Source organism: Heptranchias perlo, chromosome 7 (assembly GCF_035084215.1).
Source record: "Heptranchias perlo isolate sHepPer1 chromosome 7, sHepPer1.hap1, whole genome shotgun sequence".
Lineage (NCBI taxonomy): Eukaryota > Metazoa > Chordata > Chondrichthyes > Hexanchiformes > Hexanchidae > Heptranchias > Heptranchias perlo.
The window spans coordinates 33,945,083-33,964,926 of record NC_090331.1 but is presented as its reverse complement, the minus strand read 5'-3'; the positions used below and the strand labels follow the sequence as shown (position 1 = coordinate 33,964,926).

Genomic DNA, 19,844 nt, shown 5'->3' with positions numbered 1-19,844 from the left:
TCTAGGCAAGCTTTTCATATCCTAGTAGCTTATTCAGTTAGGAGGGAGGGGCTTGACATGGCTTGGTCGCTGAGCTGCTGGGCACATGAGCCTGCACCATGAGCTAACTCACCCAGGTTTTTAGCATTTTTGCAAAATTAGAACGCAAGTTTTTCTTTTCTATTTAAAGGCTAATACAAGGTATTCCAGTGAACTAATTGTACAAATTGACAAAGCAGAGACTTGCGGGTAACATGTCTTTCTTTCATGATGAAGAGTTGGTAATCCTATTGCAGAAGATGCACCAAAGTGGGGTGCTCCTATTTGGGGCTTTGTGTTTGTTTCAGCAGCACAGTGGCCCAAGAGTACAGTCACTTACTTGGACCTCCTGGCAGTATAAAGGTTAACATATTTTACCAGTACTTTTTTCGGAATCTATGGTATCCTTTTGCAAAATATGCACTGCAGTAAAACATAAAGGAGTTGAATTTTTGTGGGGGTTCTCTCGATTGTCCACCGTAACTTTGGCAGAAGATTTGTGGAAACCCCAGAGAAATGGTGTTAAGGGGGGATTATACCATTTCGCTGAGGTTTCTGCAGATCTTCTGCTGAAGTTACAATGGATGATTGGGAGAACCACTTGTGGAAATTGAACTCCAAAGTTTATTCTGCCAATCTAACTGCATAGTTTTTTTTGTTCACCTAAGCCTTAACTGTAGCTTAGTGGTTCCGTGTGCTCTTTTATTTAGTTTGTTGCACTTTGCTAATGTGCTTTAAATGATTGGTTCCTGCATTCATGCTGAGATACAACAGTAATTTGCTCTATGAAGAAATGTAAACATTTTGCAACTTGCCAAGATGCAAATTGTTAGGCATCTTTAAGACAAAAACAGATTGAATTTGATGCAAGAGGAGATGGACATTGAACACAACATATAATTTAAAAGTTTTATTGAGCATCCTGTGTTAATTTATGTGAATAATATGGTAATTCAAAGGAAGCTGCGTTTTTGCAGATGAACATCTACTTTCTGCAGTACTCCTCTCACCTTCAATTTAACATATTTAAAACTTATCTTATATCTTATTCATATGGCCAAAAAGCAGAAGAAATGGAATTCTTCATGGACTTATTCTGAGAATTACAAAATAGAATTTGTTTGGAATGGAGGGGGCAGAGAATTGGAGCTATTATTAAAGTGTATGATGGGGACCGAGTAAAGTTTGGTTGTTAATTTGTCATATAACAATAACTGATTAACCTACTGCACAGTACGTATAAAGGGTAATTTCACAATTCTGTGCTTCCACTGGGTACCTTGCAGAGAGCGGGTTGAAGGTTGGTTTACAACACTGTAGCTCTGATTCTCCAATCCACATCCTGGGAGTCTGGTATTACCTCTACAGTTTAATATATCTCACTTTTATGGAGGCAGAAGATATCTTGTATTTGGCATTTTTTGAGAATAAACCACCCACAGCCAGATTTCAGCTCTTTTCAACAAACTAAGCCTTCAGTGTGGGTTATGCAAATACTATGAAGCAAATTTTTTGTCAAAATAACAAAATCCAAACACTCAGAATTAGAATTAACAAGGAAGTAGGTTGTGAATGAGTAAAACATGAGCTAGAAAACACTCGAGGAATGTGGAAATCCAATTTCCTATTGGCTGAATTGGTAAAGGTCCTCCTTGGTACAGAACTTAACCATAATGATTGGAAAACATCCCAGCTTTAATCCCAAATATGTGCTGAGTTAGCTGATCCCAGATAGCATTATATCCCCATAGATACTATAATTGGCCTCGGTGCCCCTAGTCTAGGGAGTGCAAATTCATGCCAGTGACCTCTGCTGGAAAGTGCTAATATGTGGTGTTGGGTGAAGACAGGGTTGGGCTCACCTATGATGCCTCTGTGACAGAGGAGATCCATTCCATTACAAGCTCTAAGTATCTCCATATTGTATGTATGTATATGAATTTAAAAATGGAAATCATGGCTCCGGCTGTGTCTGTTAAGAATTCCCAGGGGTGACCCTAGAGCATAATTGCGCTTCCTGTGCCTCTACAAAAATTCCTTCCGACCATTGCTGCACCTTCTGCCATCCCATTCCCTTCGAATGGCCTACCCTCGCCTTTAATGGTCCTCTACCAGCTTAGCTCAATGTTGGGCCGCTGGCTTTTCCCCTCTCCCACCCACCCCCAATCAGCAAGCTCCTTATCAGTGCTCCACGAAAATGGTTTGGGCTTCTGGCCAGCTACTTCAGGATTGCTCCCTGCTCGATGTATACTCCACATCAAAATCACCCCCTCCACTGTGTCTTGACAGGAGAGTTTGAGTGCAACGTAATGCACACCTGCCTCTCTAGTATGGACTTTGATATCTGAAGACAACATCCTGCAATTGTCGGTGACTGTTCTGTAATCAGTCCCTCTTTGGGTCAATATTGGTATAATCCCTCAGAAGCATATGCCCATTTAGGGCTGAGCTTGTACTGCCTAACAAGTGTTAGTAGATGCAGAACCTACACAAGTGATAAAAATAATGAACATTGATCGTCAGGCTGTCAATTCAACATACTTACCTTCTACTGCTTTGCCATTATTCTAGGTGGTTGAAATGATAAATAGAGACATGCAATCTCACGTTGGTCAGATCAGAGATTGGTGGACTGATTTGCCATTCCATGCTATCAGTGGGGAGTCAGACTCTCAGGAAGCACATCGCAAGTGCACTGCCCATGATTTTCGGTTCATTCATTTCAATGGGTGGAAAATCAAGGGCTGTACACCTACAATTTCCCACAATGCAGAATGCAGGATGACAGAATTGGCCTCAGGAGCATATGGTGGCATCTGCATTGTATGTAACCCAGCAGCATAAAGGTAAGTGGTTCCCTCTGTGGCATGGCATATCATATACTTTAGATGTCAGATAAAGTAGCCTAGTGCTTATAGTACTGGACATTCAATCAACAGGTCACAAGTTCAAATCCCCCTTGGTAAATTGAGAAATTAAATTCCATACATCTGGTAATTTGTGGGCTGGCACCAGAAAAAAATTAAAGTTATTGGATTGTTGTAAAAACTTAACTGGTTCATTCATGTTAGGGAACCTGCCACCCCTCCCTGGTCTATGTGTGATTCCAGTCTTGCATTGTGTGATGCTAATTCTCTCAGAGTAACTAGGGATGTGCAATAAATACTGCTTTGCTGATGTTGCATAAATCCCAAGAACAATGAAATAAGGGTAAGAAGGGAATGTCCCCTGGAAAGTGGTGATAGAGACATTACGGAGATAGGGCACCTCATGTACTGCTACATTGTGCAGAAAGAGGCTTAATGACCTCACAAGGATGGCCAACATAAGTAGAGGGCTTATTCTCCATGCTCTTCCTTTAAGAATGATGGAGGAATGACTGTCGTCTTTATCTATTGGGCCCTCAATGTGGCATTAACTGCATGAAAGAAAACGCACTATTGACAAGAACAAATTTCTCATCCATGATATGAGATATGATCGGCTGTAATGATCAATGAATGAACTGTAAGAAAGTTAAGTTTGTGGCTGTGATTGGCAAATATTGCAAATAAAGACTGCTGGAATAATACAGTCAGTAATGTGATTGTTCCAACAACATAAATGTGAATCTCTCCCCCTGGTAATGTAGGCCTTTAAAATAGAAGATTTTCATTATGTCTAGAGTATATCCAACATTGGAAGTATAAAATCTTCACTTAACGGTCTGTTGATTTCAGAGTGAAACTATCCTGAGAGGAAATGTGCTGAATTTAAATGTCATTCTTGGACAGTGGTTGTGAGGCAAAGCAATAAACTCAGCAATGCCTTGTTTAGATTAGAGATTAGAGAACCTCAATGAATGGAATTAACATTGCTTTGGTTACTTGGAGATTCTGCAAATCTATAGGATCTGAAGACACAATTTTTTAAATGAACCAGGTAATCAAAATCTCCACAAAACTGCAAAAGAACACAGCCACTGCAAAAAGTTGCTAGCTTACTTTATAGTGATATACTCTACCTTGAAAGTTTTTCTGAAGAAATAAAACCTTTTTATTCTCATTTCTTGTTTTTGGCACTTGTGGGCATGTTGGAAAACTAAAATTGACAACAACTCACTGTATTAAAGTCAATATTATTTCATATAAAAGCAATGTTATTTGTGTTTAATTTGATAATGGTATTTTCAGACCTTTAGCTGCTGGCACTCGTGCATAAAGTAAAAGTACTGTTGCCACTACATGGGATGGGAAGTACGATACCATGATTTTATTTGCTTTGAGTTTTACCTCAGGCAGTTGTGTTGCAATAAACTCAATGCCTCCTACCTTCATACAACCAGTCTGCAATGCCATTGTAGATTATTCCCTCCTTCCCTGATGAGGTAAGGCGCAGAGCACTACTCTTTACTTCAGTCTGGTAGTAGATGTTATTTTCAAAAATATATACCTAGGATTTAAAACAAGGGAACATATACTTATTGAATGAATTAAAATTGCAAAGTCTACACTGTAGCTACTGATCTCAGATGAACAGAGCTGTACCTCCACCCAGTAAGCTTGAAGTGTATTAGGAGTGCCCATTTTCTGAAAACATTTAAATAAGATCTGCTTCAGTTTACAAAGTGCCCAGGAGGTCCAATTAATCCAGAAGTAATGGTGATGTGTTGCCTGACCTCAAGTTCCCTGGAGTCTTGACCATCACCATTTAGAATTAATAAACTGAATATTTATTTGATTATTCTACTGCACAAGGCGGTTATATTAATACAATTACCGATTCAGTAAAAAGTGGGAAAATAATTTAACCTGTGATGTCAGGAAACTTGACATCCTCTCCCTTTGGGATCATGAGTGTTAACATGCTATGCCACTCACTGGATTAGTTCTTATATTTCATCATTACTTGTATTTCATAATAGTTATGCTACCTTTGAAGATTATTGATTGCATTGAGTAAAAGAATTGTAACTTTTACAACTGCATTATCCAATGGATGAAATAGTTTATGCTATGTCTGATCATGTATCCAAATTACTAAAATATCTATGCAATTCTCAGAAACATTTATTATCTTTATAGAAGATGGTCCAAGAATAACAATTCACCTCTACTGAATATAAGTGCATTGGACACATTTAGCCTCAACCATGAAATCCTACATAAAATAAGACTCACTCCAGATTATTACAACAATTAAGTCAGCAGTGAATAATGATAGTTGGAGTATTTAGTTAATATATAATCCAGTATGAATTAATGGTATATGAATGTAAGGTATTAAAAAGTTGAAATGAAAAATGCATAATTGTAAATGTAACAACTGTAACAATATTCTAAGTTATTCAATTTTAGTGTTTCCTTCTATAAAGATTAATGACACGTAAGGCCCAGAATGAAGAAATAATGTGCTTAGGACTGGCCTACAATTTGATGGCCGAATTTTTTTATTAGACTTGGAATAAAATAATTTTTTGTACATTTCATAATGTAATCTGTTCAGTTAGTTTCTTGCTTATAACAAACAATATTCAATGGAAAGAATAGTATAATTAATATCTATATATCATATACATAAAAAACTTGCATATAATTAATAATAGTTGTTCAATGGTAAATGTAGTATAATTAATATCTATTATATATAAAATATATACTTATATCTTTCTATCTCTTTCAATATATAGATAAATAGGTAGATATGCACATACATATGAGTGCTCTAACCTAAAACAATAGCCAACTTATTAAAATAGAACCAAATGTCAAATCTACACATTTAAGTTCTAACAAAGCAGAAACATTTTCTGTTTTTCAAATATACTTTGAAAAATGTTAGAGAAATGCTCAAAATATCATATAGTCCAACATAACATAGGTTTTTATATAAATGGTCCCTAGAGGAGCAATAAAGTAGATATATATATTCGCATTTAAAAGGATAACCCATGTATAAAACTCAAATGATGAATTTGGTGATACCCACCAAAGTTAACACTTGTCATTTGAAATGGAGATTATCAAATGGTATATAAAAAGTAGTTATGGAAAACATAATTCAGCAAACTTTCATATTTATGTATAGCTATGAGACATGCAAGAAATCAGACCCATTGTTAATACATTGGCCCTAAATTTCCTCGATCGCACTTATGCAGAAATTACCTTGAAATTTATGGCAGTTTCTGCGCCGATCTTGCCGACGAGAAATTATGCCCATGTTTTCCATCGAACACACATGCCCATGCTGGAATGTTAAAAACTGGCATAAAACAAGCGCAAATGCAGTGGTGCCAATAGGGATAATAGCGATTGGGCTGCTGTCTATATGCCATGGCACCTCACTCCCAGAGTCTTTTGTCTCGACTGCTCCTTTTCCTCTCCATTATTATGCAGTACAGGGGTATGTCCACTGGGACGGTCATTCCAGCTGCTTAGTCTTTAAGAACACGTGAGTCCAAAACATTTCGGGTTCACTGGGACTGATGACACTTTGGTTAAGTGTAGTGCAGGTCTCAGTAAAAAAAAATAAAAACACAAACGCAAAGAAAATTGCGATCAAACTCCAGAATTCTCAGCTACACGATATCAGATGACTCCAAGTTCTGCTGCGCCTAATTTTTGGACATTAAATCTATGTCAGTGTGTTATCCATGTAAATTCAGGAAACTTGCATGAGCAGAACGATGTAAATTAGGGTTTCAGTGGACGTTTCTGGGAAGCAGCACAAATGATTGAGGAAATTCGCACGTAGCAATGTTTGAGCATAAAACTGCATAAATCAGTTACGTGCAAATTTCCTCAGGAAAAAAATGGCACAATGTCGCTCTTATGCACTAGTTAGATCAAAACTTTCTAGGAAATTCCAGGTCATTATCTTGAAAGCATTATAATAATTTCCTTTCCTCAGTCTGTCCCTGCAAAAAGATCTCTAATTACTCTATGAATCTTACAATAATACTCCCCCCACCACCACCAACCCATGCAGCATTACTATCATTTAAAAAAAGTCTAGAACAGTCAATAACATCATATATTGTCATGAGTCTGTGAATGACAGAAGAAAGATTGCTTCTTGGGCTGATGTACCATGCTTTTCATTCCTGTCTACCTGAGGGGTGATATGTATCTCCTTGGTGTATATCTACACATTTGTTTTTGTACTTTTGTCAGCAAGTAACATATGTACCACTTGATGAACTACATCTGACACTGGTGCCCTGCAGTTCTTAATGACACTGTAGAATTCTGCCAGCAAATGCACCATCATTTTCTGCAGTATTTCTAGAGATCATGTAGAGCAATGTTAAAGCCTTTAGAAAAAGTATTAGGTGCCGATATAATGCAACACACTTTGTACCGATCTTGCATAATTTCTAACATCAATTCTTTATTCTTCATTATTTTCTTCAGGTGGTTGATCAACAGAGAAAATTATTGATTTCAGTGATTTAGGCAAACTCATGAGGAGTTATCTGCCACTCCCACAGCACTCTGCAAAAGTGCCATTCCACAAGCATTTGCACAGATCACTGGCATGAAACTAATAGTCATGCTGTTGACCCTTTTGAATGCTACAGATTCAATACACAAGAAAAACTTGTTATGGTTTGCAGCACTAAAATACTGATAAGTATTTCCATCACTGTAGTTTTAGCTGTACTATCTTATGTAAAATTCTCTGATATTTAATTTCACTTTGGTGCATTCACTATTTGCATGGTATGATTCTGTCAAACATTATGAACAATGCTGTTGTACTGAGACGTTTTTCCAAATGTTCAGTACATCTGTCACACAGCACATAATCATTACGATAATGGTATTCTAAAGGAAAAGACATGATTTATGAGTTACCAGCAGCAAATCACCTGAATTGGAGAACAAGATTCTATGGCTGCTGGTTTGAATTTACAAGCAGATACTTTTGGAAACCAAATGCTTACCAACATTTCAAAAAAATTAAGATTAATACTGGAATTTTTTTCTTTTTGATTGGCCTTATGTAATTCATCTCATTTCATTGATAATCTGAGATGCACAGCCTATTAGTGAGTGAACCTCCGATAGAACATACAGTCAAGCACAGATAACATTCTTACATGTCACTGCTTAGTACTGACAGGCAGACTTCAGCCTGATCAGGCAGATTTATGGTCCAAAAGCTACAAGTTTCACATTCTTTATTTGTCACTGATATTGGGCTGGATTTTCCTCTGGCAAAACCCCTATTTTTCAGCAGTGCAGCTGGCAAAATGGGGTGCAGAGTCTTATTTCCGAATCCCCGCCCCTAAATTAGGCTGTAGATGTTTTCCTTCCTTTCCCCCCTCAAGTAGGGATCTTGACCGCGTACCCCTTGATTATCCCACTGCATTTAAATGACAATGAATGAAACCAACTGATTTCCCTATCTTCTGCTGATCCATGGTAAGACCAGAACAGGGAAGGTAGTACTGAGTCTGTAGCAGCAGCATAATGCCAAAGTCGATAAAGGAGCAAAAGTCACTGAATGTGGCCACTTCTGCCTCTCTTCTTACTACATTAGATGTGGGTGCATTTCTCTAGTGCCTCCCCTTTCCTGTAGTGAGAGGTCCCCTGCAGTACTACAGGATTTTCTGGCTTTTCAGTAGCGGGCTCTCTCTGTAGAGCGGAGTTATTACTGAGAGTCCATCTTACATATATAATTGACCCCCGCCCCATGAAACCTCTGGTGGCAATACCGCTAAGAGAAAAACAATGGCTCGATCAATTTGGATTTCACTACTCATTAATGCTTTCTCTGCAACGCCTAAAGTTAGGGAGAACGAGATGTATCCCTTAAAGCTGAACAGTAATTTTGTTTCTTTACTCAAGAGACCATTATTTTGTTGTCAGACTACAATGCGTTCTTGAAGATTTATTTGCCTCCTCCCTCCCCCAAAAGTTCTTTGTGTCAATAATTTACCTCAGAAATAGTTGGTCATGTTCAAAAGAATGTGACTGAGAAACTCTGGAGTCCATTGGGATTATACCAGAGGTATAGGGAATAAAATTTAACTTCGGAAAGGGCACAAAATGGTAGGTAGCGTATCGGCAGCCCACTTTGCCCCCCGCTTGATTTTCATTGAAGTAAATGGAAATGAGTATCGGGCAGGGTGTAGCATGACCTGCTACTGCCCATTTTGCCCCCTTGCCGAATTTTACCCCCCATAGTGACCTGGAATTTCCTGGATCGCACATACGTAGAAATGATGCCAATATTTATGCCAGTTTCTGCATTGATCTTGCCAATGGAAACTTACACCCTCATTTGCCAATGCTGGAAAGTAAAAATAGGCGTACAATAAGCACAAATACAGTGGCATCAATCGGGAAACATATATTGGGCTTCTGTCTGCTGCCATGCGCCTCACTCCCAGAGCCTTTTGCCCCTGCTGCTCCTCTTCCTCTCCATTATTATTTAAAACAGCTGCTTGTCCACTGGAAAGGCCATTCCAGCTGCCTTGTCCTTCTTAACATGAGGGGGAAGGGTGCAAAGGTCTGAAAAACTTCGGTGCCTTGAGACTGAGCACGTTGGTTAAGTATAGTGCAGCTCTCAGTAAGAATTTTTTTTAAAAAGGGTCAAAGAAAATTGCCATCAAACTCCAGAAATCTTAGTTACGCCGATATCAGGTGGCTTCGGGTCATGCTCCGCCTAAATTTTTGGGCGTAAATCTACGCCGGCGCATTACTGGCATAAATTCAAGAAACTCCCATAAGCTGGTCTTCTGCATGGGGGACGGAGCTATGTAAATGAGCAGAGGATTTCAGCGGACGTATCTGCGAATCTCGTCGAAAGAAAACAACAAAACAGCTCTTATGCTGTAGTTTTGAAAAGATCAAGAAATTCCAAATATACACCAGAACACAATTATAAACTACTTAATTAACAGAAGTTTAATATTTAAAAAAATTACAGGAATCTTTAAACTCCTTTGTAATTCTGTGCAGTAGTCAAATGATTTCCCTTAGATTTTTTTTTGCATGGTGTTTAGTACAGTACTTCTTTCCAACATTTCTACTTAAGCTGCTGTCTTGGTTACAAATTATAAGGCAGCTGGTAGCTGGCTCCCAATGTCTTCTTTGATTGTTTGATGGTGTGTCCAACTTCCAGGATCATTATAACAGAGAAAGTAGAATCCTGGAGGTACTGAGGCGCAATTATTGCTGGAAAGAAACTGAAGCAGGGCTTTGACTACCAATTCCTTCTCAGGTTTCTTTAAATATTAAAATATCAACAAGGAATAAAGAGCTGTGAGTGTACATTACAGTCGGTAGACAGCATACCTTCCAAAACAAAAAAAAAGAGCCAACCATCTCTCCTTAAGATTGTTTGCGGATCACTCAACACTACTATTGGTTGGGCTGAATGGTCTCTTTCCATGTTGTAACTTCTATTACTATATTTCTCATTAAAACAACCTCTCAGAACTGTAAATATTGTTAAAATGTAAACACTTCAAAATTCAAATATAAAACTATTATATATTTGATTGTAATATATAATTTATAGTATCACTTTGTTACAGTAAAAGTTCATTTACATCACTTTCCTTCCATTTATCATTCTTCAGCATTCAGTCAAACATTTTTTGTAACTGTTTATAATAGTGCTTTAGAGTTGTGCCTTTATGGTTTGTCAGTCCTTGTGCTGTGATGTTAGTAGGCTATCTGACAATTCCACTGGGGTCCATCTCCCTATATAAATTAAATTTAAAACAAGTAGAGATGCAGTATTGGTTTTCTTGATGATAGTCAGGTTTTATGTTGACAGCACAATAACGTGCTGCAGTACACTGGTTGCGATTTTACCTGAGGCAGGTATTAGTGGATTAGTCAGTTTTGCCACTCGTAATTTTATTTCTGCAGAAACAAACATCGAATTTTTCCTTTGGTGACCATAGTTGTAGCTTTAAATATTACAAAATCCACAAAGTGATCTTTACATAGTGCAGCCACCTTCTGCAGTACCTGTTGTCATGGCGAATACCAGGAACATCAGTTGGTATTTCCATGTATGGGGTAACGAGTTTTTAAAAAAAATTGAGAACATAAGAATGCAGGAAAAAATAAAACCTATTTAGCTCACTCTGTAGTCCAGCTTTACCAATCTGACCGTTTAAAAAATAATTCCCAAACCAAACTCACATCCCTCTACTCTTGATGAATCAAAAATTGATGTAAATGATTTTTGATTTTACAACTGCATCAGTATTTCCTTCACTTTATTTCCTTCCTTGCAATTTATACCATAAGACAAGAACTCCAAGTGTAAAGAAGATATTTCTTAGCCTAACTTTAGCTTGTGGCCTGTACATCTTTAATCACACCCTCTGGTTCACCTATTTTCCTCTTCTACAAAATAGCCCCCCTGTATCAGTACAATCAATTCCTTTCATTATTTTAAAAACTTGCATCATGTTCCTCCCATCAACCTATTTTTGTAATGCAAGTGCATTTAGCTTAATTTGCTGCTCAACAGCTGGATTCATCTTTGATGCTCTTTGAATCCTTTCCACTGCCTCTTTATCTTATGGGGTCATTACAACTAGACACAATACTCCTTTGCAGAGTGACAGTATTACTTCATTCCATGGACTTATCTTCTATAAAATGACTTGTACGACCCCAGTATATTTTTGCCCACACTAAAAAGCAAGACTTGCACTTACATACATCTCTGGGCAAGGTTTCAAAACACTTCACATGAATTATAACACTGTCAAATGTTTGTTCAACTATTATTTCCAGAGAATTTTCATTATTCACCTTATTTGTTGATATCTCTTCATTTCATTATTTTTAGTACCAATTATGTATTCCTTTATATTTAGCAATATTAAATCATTATCCTTTTTCTGTGAACACCCGCTTCCCAAATAACTTGATATTGTCTGCAAAGGTAGATATTCTGCTTATTAATAGCTTCATCGCAATCATTTGATGATAATTATTAAGAAATGAAAACAAGACAGGACTGATCCCTGAATTATTTTGTTAGTCATAACTGTCCAATTAGAGTCATTTAATCAAAAGCAAAATACTGCGGATGCTGGAGATCTGAAATAAAAACAGAAAATGCTGGAAAAGCTCAGCAAGTCAGGCAGCATCTGTGGAGAAAGAAACAGAATTAACGTTTCAGGTCGAAGATCTTTCATCAGAACCATTTAACCATTTTGTTAGAACCATTTAACACTATCCTTCATTTAGCCACTTTATTATCTAGTTTACTTATAATATAATAGTAGGTACAGCACAGGACGAGGCCATTTGGCCCATCGTGCTTCTGCTGGCTCTTTGAAAGAGCTATCCAATTAGTCCCATTCCCATGCTCTTTCCCCATAGCCCTGTATATTTTTTTCCCTTCAAGTATTTATCCAATTCCCTTTTGAAAGTTACTATTGAATCTGCTTCCACCACCCTTTTAGGCAGTGAATTCCAGATCATTACAACTCGCTGCGTAAAAAAATGTTTCCTCATGTCACCCTCGGCTCTTTTGCAAATCACCTTAAATCTGTGTCCTCTGATTGCCGACCCTTCTGCCACTGGAAACAGTTTCTCCTTATTTACTCTATCAAAACCATTCATGATCTTGAACACCTCCATAAAATCTCCCCTTAACTTTCTCAGAATTGAACACAATACTCTAGCTGCAGCTTAATCAGTGTTTTATAAAGATTTAGCATAACTTCCTTGCTTTTGTACTCTACGCCTCTATTAATAAAGCCCAGGATCCCAAATGCGTTGTTAACAGCCTTCTCAACTTGTCCTGTCACTTTCAAAGATTTGTGTAGGTGCACCCCCAGGTCTCTCTGTTCCTACACCTCCTTTAAAATTGTACATTTAGTTTATATTGCCTCTCTTCATTCTTCCTACCAAAATGCATAATTTCACACTTCTCTGCATTAAATTTCATCTGCCATGTGTCTGCCTATTTCACCCGTCCGTATATGTCCTCCTGAAGTCTGTTACTATCCTCCACATTGTTTACTATATTCCTGAATTTTGTGTCATCTGAAAACTTTGAAATTATACCCTCTATATCCTTGTCCATGTCATTAATATATATCAAAAAGAGCAGTGGCCTTAATACTGACCCCTGGGGAAGACCACTGTGTACTTCCCTCCGGTCTGAAAAACAACCGTTCACCTTTCTGTCCCTTAGCCAATTTTGTATCCATGCTGCCACTGTCCCTTTAATTCCATGGGTTTTAATTTTGCTAGCAAGTCTTTTATGTGGTACTTTATCAAATGCCTTTTGAAAGTCCATATATACAACTTCAAGCGCACTGCCCTCATCAACCCTCTCTGTTACTTCATCAAAGAACTCAATCAAATTAGTCAAACATGCTTTTCCTTTAACAAATCTGAGCTAACTTTCATTTATTAGACTCCTTCTGTCTTTATCCCAAGAACTTTCAGTTTAGTCACATGGCTCTTGGGAGGCACTTCATCAAATGCCTTTTGAAAGTCAAGATTATAAAATCTTGAAGTTAATGCCTTCCACCCATTCAATTATATCTTCAAAGGAAACTGTTACATTTGTTAACACTAACCTGTCTTGCATAAACTTATGTCAACTTTGATTTATTACTTTTATTCTTGTTAAACATATAAGTACTTTCCTATTTAATAGACTTCAAGATATTCTTAATACGATTGCCAACCAACATTATTGACTTTAAAAAAAAGAAAATGGAACAGTAGCTGTTTCCCAATCTTCTGGCACTATATATTAAATGAGCTGTGAAAAATTTTATCCACAGCTCACTACTGCAGCCTCATTTCCTTAAGTATGCTTGGATGCAATGTATCTGGTCCTGTTGCCTTATGAATATTCCACCACTTGATTTTTAATGACCATTTCATTACTGCTATTTTCTAAAAGAACGCCAATGCACCTCCTACACTTTCAAACTCGGCTAAGCACATACCATCTTTTTCTATGGTAAAAATTATATTTTGTTTCTCCCCCTACCTCATCTCTTTTACTATGAGAGGCATTGTTTGTCCTTCAGTTTGTCCTTTAAAACCTTTTCTGCTAAAAAGAAAATCCCAGAAATATTTTTATTTACTTAATATCTATCATTTTCCCAAATGTTGACATTTCAACTCAGCTTTTTAATCATTTTTTAAAATTTAGTTTTATTTATTTTCCAATCTCACACATCGCTGGGTTACTCTAAGAGTCAGCTTGGCTCAGTGGTAGCACTTTCACCTTTTAGTGGAAAGGCTGAGGGTTCAAGCCCTGGTCCAGGACTTGAGCACATAATCTAGGCTAATACTTCAGTGTAGTACAGAGGGAATGCGACTTTAAACCAAGACCTGATTTGCCTCTTCTGGGGAATATAAAAGATCCCATGGCACTATTTGAAGAAGAACAGGAGCATTCTCCTGGTGTCTTGATCAACATTTGTCACTCGACCAAAACAGATTATCTGGTCATTTTTCTCATCAACTTCATTGCTGGGACCTTGCTGTGCACAAATTGGCTGCTGCATTTGGCTACATAACAGTAGTGACTCACTTCAAAAGTAATTCCGTGACTATGAAGCACTGGCAGTCCCTCCTTAAACATCTTTACTTTGCAACTTCTCTCTCCGCCTTTAAAAGCCTTCCTCAAACTAGCTTTCAGTTGAGACATTTGCTAAAAGATGAGATAACATAACATCTAGAGATGAAGAATATAATAACAAATAGTCATCATAGATTTCTAAAAGGAAGGTTATGTTTAACTAACCTTATTGAAAAAGAAACAGAGAGAGTAGACAAGGGCAGTACAGTGGATGTGGTAAACGTGGACTTTCAGAAGGCCTTTGATAAGGTGCCATATAAGAGACTCATGACAAAAATAAGAGTATGTGGAGTAAGGGGCCAAGTAGCAGAATGGATTGAAAGATGGTTACAAAATAGAGGGTACATAAGAACATAAGAAATAGGAGCAGGAGTAGGCCATACAGCCCCTCGAGCCTGCTCCGCCATTCAATAAGATCATGGCTGATCTTCGACCTCAAATCCACTTTCCTGCCTGATCCCCATATCCCTTGATTCCCCTAGAGTTCAAAAATCTATCTATCTCAGCCTTGAACATATTCAACGACTCAGCATCCACAGCCCTCTCTGGTAGAAAATTCCAAAGATTCACAACCCTCTGAGTGAAGAAATTCCTCCTTATCTCAGACTTAAATGGCCGACCCCTTATCCTGAGACTACACCCCCTAGTTCTAGACTCTCCAGCCAGGGGAAATAACCTCTCAGCATCTACCCTGTCAAGCCCCCTCATAATCTTGTATGTTTCAATGAGATCACCTCTAATCCTTCCAAACTCCAGAGAATATAGGCCCATTCCACTCAATCTCTCAGGGTAGGAATTAAGGGAATTTCTCAGACTAGCAAAAAGTGGAAAGTGATGTCCCGTTGGGATCTGTGCAGGTATCGCTGTTGATCACCATATACATAAATGATTTGGACTTTGGAACTGGAAGTATGAACTCTAAATTTGCAGATGAAACCAAATTGGAGGGTATAGCTAATAATGTAGAAGACTGCAACAACATATAGGAAGTCATAAACAGGCTTGCAGAGTGGGCAGATAAATGGCAAATGAAATTCAATGTAGCCAAATGTGAGGTGGCTCATTTTAGCAGGAGGAATATTATTCCTTGGAAGGTAAGAAATTAATTGGGGTAGAGGAGCAAAGAGATCTGGGAATACAGATGCATAAATCACTAAACGTAGCAATGCAAATGGATAGGACTACAAAGAGTGTAAACAAAGTACTGGGGTTCATTTCTAAGGGAACAGAATACAAAAGCAGAGAGGTAATGTTAAATTTATGTAGAACCTTGCTGAGACCACACTTGGAGTTATGGTCTCAATAATACAAAAAGGATATTGAAGTACTGGAGAAAATGAAGAAAAGATTTACAAGAATGTTATCAGAATTGAGAGGATGCAACTATCAGGAAAGATTGGAAAAGAGAAGACTAAGGAGACCAGATAGAGGTCATTAAACTTATAAAGGGAGTTTGATAGTGTGGACATTGAGAAAATCATTCCTCTTGTTTGTGAGTTCAGAACAATGAGGCATAAATATAAGTTAGCCACAAACAGATCAAGTAAAGAATTTAGGAACAATCTCGTTACACAGTAAGTGGTGATAATGTGGAACTCACTGTCACGTGGAGTTGTTGAAGCAGATAGCATTGGCACATTTAAGGGGAAGCTTGATGCATAGATGAAGGAAAAGGGAAAATGGAATAGAGGAATACTGGGGTAGGGCGGGAAGAGATAATTAGAGTGGGAGGAGGCTCGTGTGAAGTATAAACATCAGCATAGACCAGTTGGACCGAATTGCCTATTTTTGTGCTGTAGATCTATGTAATTCTATGTAAACTGATGTTCCATCAGGTGGACGTAACAGATCCATAGATCTTCTCTCATAAGAAGAGCAGGGAAGTTCTCCTGGTGTCCTGCTGATTATTTATCCTTCAGCCAACATCACTAAAACATATTTTCTGGTCATTTATCTTGATCTCATTGCTGTTTGTGGGACCTTGCTGTGTTCAAATTGGTTGCCATGTTTCCCAACATTACAACAGTGACTATACTTCAAAAGTACTTAATTGGCTGTAAAGCATTTTGTGGTGTCCTGAGGTCATGAAAGGTGCTATATAAATGCAGGTTCTTTCTTTCTCTCCATCCAGTGGGTCAACCTTCCTAATTCTTCTATCTTGGCTTGGTCCATTTTATTAAATGCAATATACAAATACAAGTTGTTGCTGCAGTTATTTTATCATGGGAGGCATCACAGATGAGTCCAATGGTGTCCTCATTCGATATCCAGCCATATGCTGTTGCCAGCAGGTAACACTGGATGGTATTTATTTTATGTTATATTAGTGTCATTCACCATTTAGTTCAAGATTTGCATGTTAACTTCCTGATGTTTCAAACCTTCTGACTAATTTTGCACCTTCTCTAATAAACCCTTTAAAAGTATGTTACTGCTTTTTTTAAGCCAATTTTCTTCCCCTTTCCTCTTGAGCGAGGCTAAGGAAGGAATAATCAGTGGGAAGCCTTTCTGGTTTTCCTTTCCCTAGCCCAGAGGCACTGAATTTAATTGTAGCACCCATATTATCACCCAAACGGCATATGGCTGGAGATCAGCTAGTCCAGTACAAACTTGGGATTGAACTTGGGATCTTCTATATTGCTCAGTTACATTCAATCTTTAACAACCGAGCTATCATGGGAGATTTATTGTCTGTTCCTGCAGTTTTGTTGTATTTTTGGTGGCGGGATGAATGTATGTCCGGCAGAATTACAATCTTGCGGGCTGAGGGCAGGACTCCAAATACTAACAATTGCTGGAGTGGCCTGGGGACCAAAGCTTTTCATTAGCAGCACATAACCATCGTGTTATGTGGCATTACCACTGTGCTAAATGGGATAGATTCAGAACCGATCTAGCAGCTCAAAATTGGGCATCCATGACGTGCCGTGGGCCATCAGCAGCAGCAGAATTGTATTCCAGCACAATCTGTAACCTCATGGCCCGGCATATCCCTCACTTTACCATTACATCAAGCCAGAGGATCAATCCTGGTTCAATGAGGATTGCAGAGAGCATGCCAGGAGCAGCACCAGACGTACCTAAAAATGAGGTGCCAACCTGGTGAAGTTACAACACAGGACTACTTGCATGCTAAACAGGGGAAGCAACATGCTATAGACAGGACTAAGCGATTCCACAACCAATGAATCAGATCAAAGCTCTGTAGTCCCGTCACATCTAGTTGTGAATGGTGGTGGACAATTAAACAACTAACAGGAGGAGGAAGCTCCGTGAACATCCCCATCCTCAATGATGGCAGAGCCCAGCACGTGAGTGCAAAAGACAAGGCTGAAGCGTTTGCAACCATCTTCAGCCAGAGTGCCAAGTGGATGATCCATCTCGGCCTCCTCCAGAGATCCCCACCATCACGGAAGCCAGTCTTCAGCCAATTTGATTCACTCCATGTGATATCAAGAAAAGGCTGAGTGCACTGGATACAGCAAAGGCTATGGGCCCCAACAAAATCCCGGATGTAGTACTGAAAATCTGTGTTCCAGAACAAGCCGAGCCTCAAGCCAAGCTGTTTCAGTACAGCTACATTCTGGCCATCTACCAGACGAAGTGGAAAATTGCCCAGGTACATCTGGTCCACAAAAAGCAGGACAAATCTAATCCGGCCAATTACCGCCCCATCAGTCTACTCTCAATCAACAGCAAAGTGATGGAAGGTGTAATCTACAGTGCTATCAAGTGGCACTTATTCACCAATAACTTGTCAACGATGCTCACTGAGTTCCGCCAGGACCACTCAGCTACAGACCTCAATAAAGCCTAGGTTTAAACATGGACAAAAGAACTGAATTGCAGAGGTGGGGTGAGAGTGACTGCCTTTGACATCAAGGCAGCATTTGACTTAATGTGCCATCGAGGAGCCAGAGTAAAATTGAAGTCAATGTGAATCAGGGGGAAATCTCTCCAGTAGTTGGAGTCATATCTAACATAAAGGAAAATGGCAGTGGTTATTGAAGGCCAATCATCTCAACCTCAGGACATCGCTGCAGGAGTTCCTCAGGGCAGTGTCCTAGACCCAACAACCTTCAGCTGCTTCATCAATGACCTTCCCTCCATCATAAGGTCAGAAGTGGGGATGTTTGCTGATGATTGCACAATGTTCATTCGCAACCCCTCAGATAATGAAGCAGTCTGTGCCCGCAAGCAGCAAGACCTGGACAACTTCCAGGTTTGGGCTGATAAGTGGCAAGTAACATTTGCGTTAGACAAGTGCCAGGCAATGACCATCTCCAACAAGAGAGAGTCTAACCACCTCCCCTTGACATTCAACGGCCTTACCTTTGCTGAATCCTCCACCATCAACATCCTGGGGGTCACCATTGACCAGAAACTTAACTGGACCAGCCACATAAATACTGTGGCTAAAAGAGCAGGTCAGAGGCTGGGTATTCTGTGGTGAGTGACTCACCTCCTGACCCCCCAAAGCCTTTCCACCATCTACAAGGCATTAGTCAGGAATGTGATGGAATACTCTCCATTTGTCTGGATGAGTACTGCACCAACAATACTTAAGAAGCTCAACACCATCCAGGATAAAGCAGCCGGCTTGATTGGGACCCCATTCACCATCTTAAACATTCACCTCCTCCACCACCGACGCACAGAGGCTGCAGTATGTACCATCTACAAGATGCATTGCAGCAACTCGCCATGACTTCTTCGGTAGCACCTCCCAAACCCACGACCTTTGCCGCCTAGAAGGACAAGAGCAGCAGGTGCATGGGAACACAACCATCTGCACGTTCCCCTCCAAATCACACACCATCCTGACTTGGAACTATATCGCCGTTCCTTCATTGTCACTGGGTCAAAATCCTGGAACTCCCTACCTAACAGCACTGTCAGAGTATCTTTACCACATGGACTGCAGCGGTTCAAGAAGGTGGCTCACCACCACCTTCTCAAGAGCAATTAAGGATGGGCAATAAATGCTGGCCTTGCCGGCAACACCCACATCCCATGAATGAATTAAAAAAAAGATATAGCCGGCTTTTACTTGCCTTCTGCCTGCAATTGTAGTAAAATAAGAACTGGACAAAAAATGGCTGGACTGTCCTGTACCCCATGTCCTGATATTATATCTCCAGTGACACTCTGAGGTAGGTGCGGAGGGTGCAACACTTTTTCTTCGCATTACCAGCAAGGTAGAAAATAACGGTATTGCTGCATTGGGGGACAAGGAGCAAGTGGAACTTGGC

At 39.2% G+C, this 19,844-nt stretch overlaps 1 protein-coding gene across 1 annotated transcript in view; it reads right to left on the bottom strand.

The window, feature by feature from the left end:
• LOC137323598 (inactive dipeptidyl peptidase 10-like) overlaps positions 1–19,844 on the bottom strand; it is a 685,713-nt gene that overhangs the window by 121,113 nt on the left and 544,756 nt on the right. Inside the window, exon 8 of the mRNA XM_067987272.1 lies at positions 4,329–4,449. Within this exon, the coding sequence (XP_067843373.1) occupies positions 4,329–4,449 (121 nt within the window). The remainder of the gene's footprint in view (positions 1–4,328; positions 4,450–19,844) is intronic.